A 14,489-nucleotide genomic window follows, 5' to 3' on the forward strand; every position below is an offset into this window, starting at 1 on the left:
GTCCGGTGATCAACCTTCAGTTGTTGGCGATTTATTGTCTGTTTTCATATTGTATTTTCCAAATAGCGATTCTAGGTTTAACTTTCCACGCTAAGTCGAATTGTGAAATTCTAGTTGTTGTACTGTCCTTTGTCGACCGGCTTTTCATAATACACATATATTCCACTTCAGTGTTAAATGCTATCACGGTAAGGGTGAAATACTGCCGATGTGACGTTAAATATTAACTCACCCATTCACACTGGTGTATGTACAGCACTGCAATGCCACCGCGATGTACGAGTCCCGTGAATCCCTCTTCCTCATAAGGGGGAAATAATTCAATCCTCAGGACACATGAACTAGCTGTGATTATAAAAGAAACTGGTCACTGATAACACCTCCCAATCCCAAGCACCACTCCATCTTGTGACCTTACCCATGTGACTTTTACATTTCCTCATCTTCTCCATCTTTCCATAGGCAGCAGTATGGATGCTCTTGCGGTCTTGTGGATAGCAGGCCGGGTAATTGCCGTTGGAGGTAACACACTTTGCTGCTAATTTATGTTGAATACATTGCTATGTCATTGTAGAGGTGACTTTCTTTCGTGAGCAGGAGAAAAAATGTCGAATATCACGGTGTTCGGGTTAATTTGACATAACTAGGAATGTGCATGGATGCGTTCGTGCGCGCGCGTGTGTGTTAGTCCGGAAGTTATTTTGTAATTCTACTTTTGACAATACAATGTTAAAATGTTTCTTCACACATCACTTAGCCGAGCGTCCTTTATTTATCCCTCGAGAATGATTACCAGTCAGTGTAATCCTTTGGTAGCACGAGTCTGTGTTCCCGTCTTACTCGTGAACACGTGTGTTGCTTAGTTTAAGAACAATAAAGATAATGTTCAGATTTACTTATTGTGTTTTTGAGCCTGACTGAACTTTGAAACTTGGAGAAGATGTACATATGGATAGCATACTCGGTACTTTATACGCAAGGTAGAAAGTCTATCGTAATATTGCTCATCTGGCCTCGTTGCTTCGTTACCCGTTGTAAGGTATAGAGGCTTTCAGTTATTTGGAGTGTAGATGAAAGCGATCAATATATTAACTATCAGAAAGGGTCAAGGGTAGAACTGCCAACGCCAACCACTTTCAGTATATTAAATCCTTTGCAATTATCATGTTATAAACACCTGCACACGAAATTTCAGCTATCCCATGTTTGGACAACCAGCATTGTTCTGACTGTGACAACGCGACGGGACATTGCCTCACTGTTTTACTTATTGTGTTTTTGAGCCTGACTGAACTTTGAAACTTTGCGCTGATAAGTGTGTGAATATTAATAGTGACTTCGACAATATCCAAAGCCTTTGCAGTGACTATTTTTAAGACTATGCTTCAGAATGAACTTTCATCACACACTGTCAGTCAAATCGAACTCACTCACCTATGAATATCTACCTGTAACTTCATTTTCAGCTGGCCCATGTCTGGACAACCAGCACTGTTTTGACTGTGACAACAAGACGGGACATTGCCTCACTGACTGTGACACAGGGTACTTTGATTTGAAATGCTTCTCCGTGTGCGATGGTCATTGTAAAGGTAACCTGTGTAATCAATCTGCCGACGGTAGTGGACGCTGCACCGAGGGTTGTGAGCCAGGATATCAAGGCCAGAGATGCAGCATACCATGTGACATTCCAGGAGATAACTGTACAGCATGTCCAGGTGGTTGTGATGGAGGATATTGTCAGCTGGGGTCATCCTGTGTGTCTGGATGTGTAGACTCCCACTACGGAACTGACTGTGGTAATTCTTCAGGTAGATGTACGTCATGCAATACTTTAACACGTGGTGACATACGGGGTATGTATTCCATGCACGTCATGTAACAGGTTAACACGTGATGATAAATTAGGTAGGTATTATTCTATGACTGAGGTTAACTATTGTTAATTTTACAACGTTCAGAATGAGTGGGAAAGTGGTACGTAATTTTTGACCCACTGTTCGTTTAGCGTGTAGTGAATAACTCCTCAGTATCTGATAATTGGAACACATGAGTTATTTGACGGTGAAAATGGTGTGACTCTTCAAATATATGTGACTTTCTGCGTACCTAGGTGTGTGGACTCCAGTCTCGGCGACTGTGGATGTGTTTGGGGTTTTCATTCTGAAGAGGTTAAAAAAGAGGTTAATATAGCAGTCCCTCCTGGATTCCGCGTCAAATTTAGGCAAATTCTGCACCCCACTTTTCAATATTCTGCATAACATTCTTCGGGTAAAACATTTAGGAAAAACAACAAAAACATTATACAGACCTTTATAGTTTAATTCACAAGAGCAGATATAATGTTACGTCGACAGTGTACATCACATCTTGAGTAAGCACCCACACCTTTTTCTGTGTTTGAGAATTAAACACTCGCTGAAAGTTATTTCTGTCATCTCATTCGTGACTTAGATGCAGACGAACAACTTCCTGTCCCATACAAATAACAATTTTATGTGAAATTTAAATCTGAAATAATTTCAATTTTCAAAATGATCGATTGAGAACGTAATTACAGTGTCATGTTTATCTAATAATATTTGAAAAACTTGCTTTATTAATAAAGTATATTTAATCATGATTATTTTGAAAATGTTGTCACAGTAAATATGTCAGTTTGTTTTACGTGTAACCGATCCTACTTTTGACATTACTCTACTTTCCATTTTCACTCAATTTCTAAAATAAGTAAATTCCGGGGCAGAAAAGTGGCAAATTCTGCACGGATTCTGCAAGAAAAAGCGTTTTCCGCGGACCAAACATTTTTCTGCATGGAAAGGTAAATTTTGCGATTTTTTGTACAACGGCAGAATCGTGGAATCCAGGAGGGACTGATGTAGTATACTCGCAAGGAAGCTACTGCTGGTTGATCAACTGGCGTTATAATGTTGGGGACATCCGTGACCACGAGTCACATGCGTGCTAATCAGTTACTGTTTTTAGCTCCAGAGTTTCGAATTGGGGATTGCAGATCTTTTCGTATAAAACAAGTTAACTTTGTCCCTTGCCAGATGGAAACCCGAAACTCCCTGTTGGATTGTCCACAGTAACTGTCTGTTTCATCCTGACAGTCTTCTTGGTTCTGAACTGGATGCGTAGACAGCACCGGAGACGAAGCCGGTGGGTACAGAATAGAGCTGCGGTCAGCAATCCTGTCAAATATAGGATGTCAAGTCGACCATGCTCGGCATAAGACATCATTCTTAATCGATGGGGAGGTGTGTGTGTGTGTGTGTGTGTGTGTGTGTGTGTGAGAGAGAGAGAGAGAGAGAGAGAGAGAGAGAGAGAGAGAGGGAGGGAGAGAGAGATATAATCATGCTGGACATAAGACATGCTTATTCGATGGGTGGGGTGAGGAAGGGGGTGATATATGCTCATGCTGGACATAAGACATGCTTATACGGGGGGTGGGGAAAGGGGGTGGGTGGGTGGTTGATATACATCATGCAGAACATACGACATGCTTTTACTGGTGGTGATATACGTCATGCTGGACATAAGACATGCTTTTACTGGTGGTGATATACGTCATGCTGGGATAAGGCATACTTATACGGGGGTGTTAAACATCATGCTGGACATAAGATATACTTATACGGGGGGTGATATACGTCATGCTGGGATAAGGCATACTTATACGGGGGTGTTAAACATCATGCTGGACATAAGATATACTTATACGGGGGGTGATATACGTCATGCTGGGATAAGGCATACTTATACGGGGGTGTTAAACATCATGCTGGACATAAGATATACTTATACGGGGGGTGATATACGTCATGCTGGGATAAGGCATACTTATACGGGGGTGTTAAACATCATGCTGGACATAAGACATGCTTTTACTGGTGGTGATATACGTCATGCTGGGATAAGGCATACTTATACGGGGGTGTTAAACATCATGCTGGACATAAGATATACTTATACGGGGGGTGATATACGTCATGCTGGGATAAGGCATACTTATACGGGGGTGTTAAACATCATGCTGGACATAAGATATACTTATACTGGGGGTGATATACGTCATGCTGGGATAAGGCATACTTATACGGGGGTGTTAAACATCATGCTGGACATAAGATATACTTATACGGGGGGTGATATACGTCATGCTGGGATAAGGCATACTTATACGGGGGTGTTAAACATCATGCTGGACATAAGATATACTTATACTGGGGGTGATATACGTCATGCTGGGATAAGGCATACTTATACGGGGGTGTTAAACATCATGCTGGACATAAGATATACTTATACTGGGGGTGATATACGTCATGCTGGGATAAGGCATACTTATACGGGGGTGTTAAACATCATGCTGGACATAAGATATACTTATACGGGGGGTGATATACGTCATGCTGGGATAAGATATACTTATACGGGGGTGTTAAACATCATGCTGGACATAAGATATACTTATACTGGGGGTGATATACGTCATGCTGGGATAAGATATACTTATACTGGGGGTGATATACGTCATGCTGGGATAAGGCATACTTATACGGGGGTGTTAAACATCATGCTGGACATAAGATATACTTATACTGGGGGTGATATACGTCATGCTGGGATAAGGCATACTTATACGGGGGTGTTATACATCATGCTGGACATAAGATATACTTATACGGGGGGTGATATACGTCATGCTGGGATAAGGCATACTTATACGGGGGTGTTAAACATCATGCTGGACATAAGATATACTTATACTGGGGGTGATATACGTCATGCTGGGATAAGGCATACTTATACGGGGGTGTTAAACATCATGCTGGACATAAGATATACTTATACGGGGGGTGATATACGTCATGCTGGGATAAGACATACTTATACGGGGGTGTTAAACATCATGCTGTACATAAGATATACTTATACTGGGGGTGATATACGTCATGCTGGGATAAGACATACTTATACGGGGGTGTTAAACATCATGCTGGACATAAGATATACTTATACTGGGGGTGATATACGTCATACTGGGATAAGATATACTTATACTGGGGGTGATATACGTCATGCTGGGATAAGACATGCTTATACGGGGGTGTTAAACATCATGCTGGACATAAGATATACTTATACTGGGGGTGATATACGTCATGCTGGGATAAGACATACTTATACGGGGGTGTTAAACATCATGCTGGACATAAGATATACTTATACTGGGGGTGATATACGTCATGCTGGGATAAGACATACTTATACGGGGGTGTTAAACATCATGCTGGACATAAGATATACTTATACTGGGGGTGATATACGTCATGCTGGGATAAGGCATGCTTATACGGGGGTGTTAAACATCATGCTGGACATACGTATGCTTATATTCACCACGATAGATATAAGACATTCTTATACGAGGATATACGATCTAATTGTAGCTTTTTGATCAGAGTATGGAATACGCTGTCATAGATTTGTTTAATGCTGCATTAGCAGCAAGATCGCCCATTGTGTTACCAGAAATGCCAGCATGGCTGGGCAACCAACAAAAGACGATTTCGTATTGGCCAGTAGCAAGATCATTATATAACTCGATATTTTCGATTAAAAGTGGATGTTTAATTCAAGACAAGCTTTAAATTGCTTGAAGACATGAAAGAGAGTCAGAAAAGAGTGTATATTGTATACTTAGGATATCTTTGAATATATTTAAGAACTGATAGTATTGCGTTTGTTTCTGCTGTTAATATAGAACTATTATCCGGTAATCTAGAGGATATAATTATTCTGGATCCAATGACATACAAACACAAAGTTACATACCTTGACCACTATATTTTCCACTGCCGGTTATATATCATCTCACTGAAGAATGATAAAATGGTAGAAAGCAGCAAAAGTTAATTAACGCGAACAATTTGCAGGTCTTTGCAGTGAGTACCGTAAAGTAGTAGTATGATATGAGGTTACAAATATACTCTTCAAAAAAGAAGAGCAGAACATTGCTATCAATTTATACACGTAAGGTTCAGTAATACAGGGCAGTCATCTTGAACGAACATTAACGGTTCAATACTGCAAGAAACTGTACGTCAATACCCCCCTCCCCCCAAAAACCCCCCACAAAAACAAAAACAAAAAACAAAAACAAAAAAACAAAAACAAAACAAAACAAGTGGGCCAAGGTCAAAGTCGCAGAGCAGTCAGTATCTTGTGTGGTCACCATTAGCATCAATGGTTGCTTGGCCTCGGCGTCCCAAAAACTAGACCAGATTCCGGATGAAGTGCCTGGAAATGAGTTGGTATTTTCCGTCAAGGTCACAAGCAGAGCGGGTAACGTCTGTGGCGCTGGGAGTCACGCTGTCGTATACGACGATCCAATTCGTCCCACAAACGTTCAGTGGGGTTAAAATCCGGTGATCGTGAGGGCCAAAAAGAACCTGAACGTTGTTCTGTGCGAGGGAATCCCTGGTTATTCTTGCTGTATGCAGACCGAGCGTTGTCAGCCTGAAAAGTGACGTTCTGGCGGTTCGTGAAACAAACGACATGTTGCGTGATGAATTCATCAGAAATTGTTCTGAGTCCTGACACTACGGATGTTTTGGAGGATGCTGTGGTGAACCTGTTCCGCAAACGTCGAAGTCGAATAAACCTATCCTGAGCGGACTTGGTCGCACGTGGTCAACCTGACCTGGGGCGATCATGTGTTGACCCTTGCTACTGGTAGCGATGCCAAAGTCTTGTCAAGGTACTCTGTGACACATTCAGTTGCCTTGCAATCACAGACTGAGAGGACCCAGCCTCCAAATGACCAATCACATTGAGCCTCAGTAAGTCTAGGCATGACTTGGACAACAAATTTAAGATTGTCAACAGACGCAAGAGCATTGAAACCCAACTTGTATTGGACATGATGCATGAAATGTGCGCACTAAAGCAAACGCATGGATTTCTTCCTGTTCACAATTTATTGCATTTATTGAGGAAAGCAGATTTTGGTGCGTTGTCCTCAATGACAATGAATTCAAACTCGGAAATGTTTGCTGACAATGTTCTCCATATATATATTGGCTACATAGACACCAATGATTCAAATTCGAAAAGTCACATGGAAAGATAGTACCTATGCGTTTGTTTTGAGTAGTTTATGTCCCTTACCCGTGCCCACCTCAGTGTCACAACAGATAATCTGTTTCACACTATTGTCCACGGGTTGGTTAAGATAGTCTCGTACTATCAAGGGGAATACGTCCCAGCGGTGCACCGGGAACCTATTATCGCGGGTTCTAGTCCCGGAGTGCGCTGTTGTTCTTCTAGGTTTGTCTGTCTTATACGTGTTGAACTGATTTCCCCCAAGTCAGAAAGCTTCAGAGCCCTGGTTCCCCTCCACAATAAGTCTAACGCTGTGAACAGTACCCTGAGTGATCCCCGCACAAAGCCATGATGTGTCTGTTACCTTGAATCTGAATTTAAGGTTTACCTTAAGTATCCTAAAGAGGGAGATTAGGACAGCTGTACATGTACTGTTATCATCTAAGACGGGAAGGCAAAGGTGGAAAGGCTGCCAGGTGCCCAGAGATTCAGTTGTACAGAACATGGCGTATACTGTATTGTGACAAACATGTCTGTACTGCTCGAGATATATTCAATTTATTACTTAGTTGTCTGTTTAGTCACATACAAAGTGTAGTCGTGGTTGTGCTGATCCCGCGCATTATAAGGGCAAAAATATTCAAAACAAACACTTAGAATATACACATTTAAAGAACAGACAATTAGAATATACACATTAAAAATAGAGAAATCAAGGACAAACAGATAAACTTTGGCATATTTTATTACATGATGGCACAATGTAGATGGCAACGCATAACATTTTCTTTTCACAGCGTGACCCAGACAGATGTTGTGAGCAACAATGGTGCCGAGATGGAGGCTGCCTCTGTGGATGAGCTGGAATGGTATACTGATCATGACACACAAAGGACGGACATAGTCATGGCTCATGAATCTTCTGGTCTGAACTACCGAGATGGAGGTCATGCTGCTGGTGATGTTGCTGATGATGTTGCTGGTGATGCTGCTGGTGAAGCCGATGACGTCTATGATGTTGCAGACGGAAGTGGACGGCAATTGCCTACTGTTATTGACAATATATACAACAAATTATCGTATGTTTAGAAGTTAGTTTCAAAATACACCACGTAAAACTATTTGCCCCACTGAGTGTGACACGGGGTACTTTGGTCAGAATGTTTCTCGGTATGCGATGGTCATTGTAAAGGCATTGTGTGTAATCAGTCTGTCGACGACAGTGAACGGTATACCGAGGGCTGCGTGCCGCAATGATGGCTGTACACCATGTCCAGGTGGTTGTGATGGAGGATATTGTCAGCTAGTGTCACCCCGTGTGTCTGGATGTGCAGATCTGAATAGCTTGCCCGTGTACTCACATTGACTTTTCACTTACGTGCTGTTTCAGTCCATTGGACTGGCCTGAATGAAGGCAGTCACATAATTACGTTTTGTTGTGAAACTACCTTGAAACATAGGTTAGTTTCAAAAGACTTTTGACCATATGCGATAATTATTCCTCAAACTATCAAAATGTGATCGTAAATGAGTATTATGATGTCGTTTTTTACAACGGAGCACTCAGCAACATTTGAAATATATGGAGATGATCTGGAAGCAGACAATTCGATTGCTCAACATCATGGCCATCGATCGTTGCTTTTCTCTGACATGTGCCAACAAAGCCAGGCCATCCAATACCGTTAGTGGCTCCAACGACTAATTATGATCCGGACATTCCTGTACTGTGTCAGCAACGCATGCTTTAAGCTGTGTTTTGCCAGACATAGGTCGGTTTTGCAATTGTGATGCCAGATTAAGTGTTCTTTTATTTATTTTCTGTTTTAGATGGAAATTTGGAAGAAGTTTCAAAATACATTTAAATGTTTCATATTTGCAAGGTTCCGTGTATTAAAGTTTCTTTTCTCCCCTTCTGCTTCAGGTACTAAACGTTTTTTGTCCAGCTCAAACATATTTTTTTCTAGTGTGTGTGCGTGCGTGCGTCTCTCTCTTTCTTTCTTTCTTTCTCTCTCTCTCGCTCTGTCTGTGTGTCTATTAAATCCGCTCCAAGTGGCATTTTACGAAATTTTTATACTGAAGAGAGTTCAATTAAAATGTCAATCTTGTGCATCAAACCTCTTTCTATGAAACGGAAGTACATGTACTGGTTCGGCTCTGGTAACCAGTAACCCCAAGGCCGATTCCAACCATCAAATATTTTAATATAATACTTCGTGTGCTTCCATGGAAATATTGGTTATTTGAGATTTGGCCTATAACTGAAGATTGCAGCTCAGGGGTCGTGTGTATTGCTGAGCTCAGAATCCGTTTTGACAAATGTTGGTCTGACCAATAAACAAGTGCAACAAACAGATCATCTACACGACACACGTAACGGTCATCGCCTTCATAAACTTGCATTATTGGGCTTCCAAATGTCTAAAAGGCCACTCAAAAACATTGCCTGACTGTAACAACACACCTGCTGTGCCACTATTCATGCAGATCTGCTTATCAATATAACGAGTGTCTGCTTAGCAATACCAAATTATGACAGTTAAATTAAATACGGGATGGGGTGGTCAGGTTCACTGACTTGAGTGACGCAAATCATCGGTTCCCAATTGCGCAGATGCTCATGCTGTTGATCACTGGATTCTCTCGTCCAGATTCGATTATTTGCAGACAGTCCCCGTATAGCTGCAATATTGCTGAGCGCGGCGTAAAACTAAAGTCACTCGCTCACTCAGTATTTGAAACGTTTAACCTCGGTCCTATTTCCTACACAATGATCACATGTTCATCATCCCTGTCAGGGGAAAATGATACTTACAGCCACAGATACTATATTGTACAACAGCTGAAGCTGCCTCCGACACGTGCGAATCACAAATTCCTCCAGCTTCACCTACAGGTACCCAGCTGTACAAACAAGAATGTCAAGAACATCCAACAACACTGTAAGTATCGGCAGGTGTTGGAGTATGGTGACTGGACGTTATGCATGTGTTGAACATTCGTGGTGCCCTTTGAATAAGCGACGATGCTTGTCGTAAGAGCCGACAAAGCCAGCTGACTTGGCTGACACATGTGGTCGGTTCCCAATTGCGCAGATTGGTGCTCATGTTGTTGATCAATGGATTCGATTATTTAAAACTAAACTCACTCACTCACTTAGCAAGTCACAGACCGCCATATGGCAGGAACATTGCTCAGTTTGGCGTAAAATTAAACTCACTCATTCACCCACTCTTTGAATCATATGTGGTGAGTACCTGATATAAATTATCGTAACATCGGCAATATTTTAGCCAGAACGGTTAAGCATAGACATACTAATTCAGGGAATCTTGTAAAGATCTGTATACGAAGGACACTAAAATCAAATAGTATAACACAGTAACAAGAAATGAATGCTTCTCCATAGAAAAGGACTGCAAATGAACACAATACAATATAACAGAAGACTGAGGTCCGCCAATAACCGAAGGTAGATCACCACTGGAACATTGCTAAGACAACTCACTCACTCATCCACTTGATCACAGATGAGTTTTTAATATCTCTTGGACGTTTATGTTGTAATGGTTGCGGTTTCCTTGCTTGCGTTGATGAGCCATGTTCCTTGTCAAACATTGTTCTTTCAGGTCAATATGGGTACACAGAATAACCGGCTTGGAGAAGCTGTGCATATGGATAACATACGCGGTGCTTTATATTCAAGGTGGAACGTCATTAGTTAATATTGCTCATTTGGTCTCGTTACTTAGTTACCCGTTGTAAGGTATAAAGGCTTCGTTTCACTTATTTAGAGTGTTGTTCAAAGCCATAGCGATCACTATGTTAACTTTTGGAAAAGATCAGCGGTAAAACTAACGCTGACAACCATCAACAGGATTAGCAGTATACTCTCTCCTTTATTGTAGTATCTTGTTTGGTGAGTTTGTAAGTCATGCAACAGCGTGACACGTCTTTTTGTATCAGTTGTTTCTGATAGAGGATAATGTCAGCTGGGCTAATGCTGTAGATCTGGACGTGTTGACTCCTACTGTGGGGTTGGAAGTAAAACTAGTTCAAGTGGATGTACGCCATGTAACAGGCAAACGGGGACATGTATTGGTTAATCAGGGTCGGATCGCTGATGAATACTCCTCAAGGAAGTGATAATGGTGTAAATCTCCTCCCTGAATAAGGTACGCATGTACAGTAATTGTGGTAAAGTAGAAATGTAGGACATCGTCTGGGTAATGCAAGACGAGTACTATTTCGAGCAACCATTTGCCGCTGTCGTAACTTGTAAGCCCTGTTGTTTTGGCTACAGCGTATTCAGGGGGGCTAGCGTATCTTCGTTGTTTGGTAGGTATCAACGTTGAATTGCCAACATCCCTATCTGCAGGACTAGCTGCAGCCTTTCTCCGTTTCCTTGTAATGGTTGCCCTGGCTACATGCTGCAGTTTGAGAACAGAAAGGTGAATAGGGGAATGACTGAACCACGAGATTCTGTCACGCGAATTCACAAGAACACGTGATTGTTAAATGGGTTAAACTGGGACTCATGTGAATTGCTTTGGTGTTCTGTGTTCAGCGCATGAATGTCTCATTTTGCATTGACGAGGCTGAATGCTGTTCTTTGTGTTAAAGTCTGGTCTTCATGGACCGAATATAAAAGTTTGTAGCCCGCCCTGTACCCAACTAGGCTGACCGAGACATTACACGGAAGAATCGATGCATCATTTTAATTAGCGATGCTAATATTTCCTTATCTCTTCATTAAAAACACACAACGTCACTGGGTCATAAGTTTGATAAAACAACCCACAAATAGATGCACTGGAATGCCTTGGCAAAGGCTTGCTAATATTCATGTAAAATGAATAACAAATGTGAATTTTACACGTCGCATTGTAGACACATTGGAACTACATGACGGACATGAATTGCATAAGTTTGGGACTCGTGAAGGTCCCGGGGTAGAATAGGCATTCAGCAACCCATGCTTGCCATAAATGCGACTATGCTTGTCGTACTAACGGGATCGGGTGGTCAAGCGAATTGGTGTATTCATGTCATCAGTTCCCAAATGCGCAGATTGATGCTCGTGTTGTAGATCACTGGATTGTCTGGTGCAAACTCGATTATTTACACAGCTCCGCCATATAGCTGGAATATTGATGAGTGCGGCGTAAAACTAAACTCACTCACTGCATACGTTTGGAAGCATGAGATTTTTGAGGGTAGAATGAAATATGTCCTGAAAACAGGGAAACACATATTTACGTTTGGTGTTAGCATGTATTCCGCAATACACCAGCTATATGTAAATAATCGGGTCTCATCCAGATAATCATGTGATCAAGAGCATGAACATCTATCTAAAGAATTAGGATTTCACGTCATCCAGCCTGACCTAGCCCAGACCGATACTGTACGATGTATGTAGTATAAGCAAACGAGTAAACAACGTAGAGACAACATTTTGTTTTTGTATGCACTGTGATGAAGAGGTTATCAGTAACATGTGTCAATCATCTATAACTCAGGAGATCAGGAACACTTAAACTGCGTCGCTTTGATCTGTAACAGTGTTTCGACCAGAGACCTCAGTGAGTAACGTCATGACCTTCGATGGATGAATATTGGATACAATGACATGTGCCAGCGGGACTGACCACCTGCTACCTGTAGTCGCCTTAAAATGTTAAAGGTTGAATGATTGCACTGCGGTAATGTCTTGGAAACAAGGTTGATAGTTTGGACTAATGATACGGTATCCCTGATGTACCTCAGTCAAACAGTTCTGTATGATGTAAGGGATGAGTATGTAGCTGGGCATGTTTTCATTCACTTAAATCCACCATCTGACAATTATCTGCATGCTGCCCTGTGTGCATGGCGTTTTCTTTTGTATTTTCTTTTTTCAATTCAGCTTTAGCGGCGTTGAACGTATTATTTGCTTGTGACAGCATCACAAACATTTCTTTTAAAACAAGATGTGCGTATTGGCATGGGGTACTATTTAAAGTAACCTTGTCAAAATGATAACCCTATGATAACTTAAACCCCCGCAACAGTCATTTCCAACCCAGCAGCATATCGTATGTGTATAACTTGTGTCACCTAATTGGTTTCATGGCCTGAGAATTTCTGTGCGTGGTAGTGGACTTGGCCTTTGAGTCATCTCTTTTTCTAGGAAAAGCAACCTGTTATGTGTGTTTGCATGTTTGTATTTGTCATGCTATCCTCACTGTATCACGAGTACTAATGAAATTAAGTAAACCGTTTAATTGCCTTTCACATGTTGATGATAGCACGATTTTACGATTCTAACTCTAATGTGAGATGAAGTTTCTGAATGATTGTCAAAGGTGTTTATGAACAGATGGTTAAACAGAAGCATATATGGTGCAGTCCAACCATACTTAGTCATGTTGAGAAATGATTTACAAACGCTGAGCACTAATGTCATGAACACTGGTGTAACTTGAATGCTATATGTCATGTTAGAGAGACTACCAGACTTATCAAGACCCAAGGGAGATGGCCATGTCCCCTTCCAACCATTCTTTGGAGTAGTTACTTCGTGCTTTGCTTTGAATCCTGTTGGACAGTTAGCATCACGCACAGCATTACTTGTCTTAGGGTACGTAATCATGGTCGCCATAGATACAGTGAGTGAGTGAGTGAGTTAATGTTTAACGTCACATCGGCAATATCTCAGCCATATCGTGACGAGAACATTTAATACTAAAATGAAATATATGTCTATTATAAAACCTGTCAGCGAAGGACAGTAAAACAACTAGAATATCACAGAGTAGAATATAAAACTAGTAACTATACCTAAAACAATTTATCTATACAGGACAATACAATGTAAAAATGGGCTATAGATTGCTAACAACTGAAGGTAGATCACCATACTAGGGACCATGGGGACTTACAGTATTTTTGCTACCTGCATGGACCCTAGCTGGATTTACATCATTCCCTCAGCCGTCAGCAATTTGTGAAATCTAGCCATACAATAAAAAGACGCATATTCTACGATTAAAAACCTGGAAATTTAGAATTGACTTTGACTGTTTGAGGACTTACGTACCCTCTCAGGAGGACAATAATTTTACAATACTTCAACCCCCTTTGAGGGTACAGCCACTAACAATTCAAGTTACTAATCTAAACTACCAATCATTTAAATATATCTATCTACAGAAACATATTGCTCAAAATTCAACCATGAAATCGATTTCCTTTAAAAAGCCAATGATTAAATGAAAACTAACAGTGGTAAAAAGGTCCATCATAGTTTTGACACTGAAATATTTATCCCTTGTGATGGAGAATTCGACACAGTCAAGCAGAATATGCTTGACCGTGACTCTCTCACCACAAGGGAT

At 41.2% G+C, this 14,489-nt stretch overlaps 1 protein-coding gene across 1 annotated transcript; it reads left to right on the plus strand.

Annotated features, from left to right (window-relative positions):
• Positions 1-336: 336 nt before the first annotated feature.
• Positions 337-9,027, plus strand: LOC137260198 (delta-like protein C). The gene is made up of 4 exons (XM_067797894.1): positions 337-522; positions 1,467-1,811; positions 3,054-3,162; positions 7,908-9,027. The coding sequence occupies exons 1-4, from the start codon at positions 471-473 to the stop codon at positions 8,197-8,199; spliced, it is 798 nt and encodes a 265-aa protein (XP_067653995.1). The 5' UTR covers positions 337-470; the 3' UTR covers positions 8,200-9,027.
• The last annotated feature ends 5,462 nt before the right edge of the window (positions 9,028-14,489 follow it).

The sequence above is a fragment of the Haliotis asinina genome, chromosome 13 (genome assembly GCF_037392515.1).
Source record: "Haliotis asinina isolate JCU_RB_2024 chromosome 13, JCU_Hal_asi_v2, whole genome shotgun sequence".
NCBI lineage: Eukaryota > Metazoa > Mollusca > Gastropoda > Lepetellida > Haliotidae > Haliotis > Haliotis asinina.

What these genes read in the sequence shown, in the direction of transcription:
- LOC137260198 (XM_067797894.1), top strand. Translation starts at nt 471, where the DNA reads ATGGATGCTCTTGCGGTCTTGTGGATAGCAGGCCGGGTAATTGCCGTT. An exon ending in CCGGGTAATTGCCGTTGGAG is followed by an intron (nt 523 to 1,466) that starts GTAACACACTTT and finishes CTTCATTTTCAG; the next exon opens with CTGGCCCATGTCTGGACAAC. An exon ending in TGACTGTGGTAATTCTTCAG is followed by an intron (nt 1,812 to 3,053) that starts GTAGATGTACGT and finishes GTCCCTTGCCAG; the next exon opens with ATGGAAACCCGAAACTCCCT.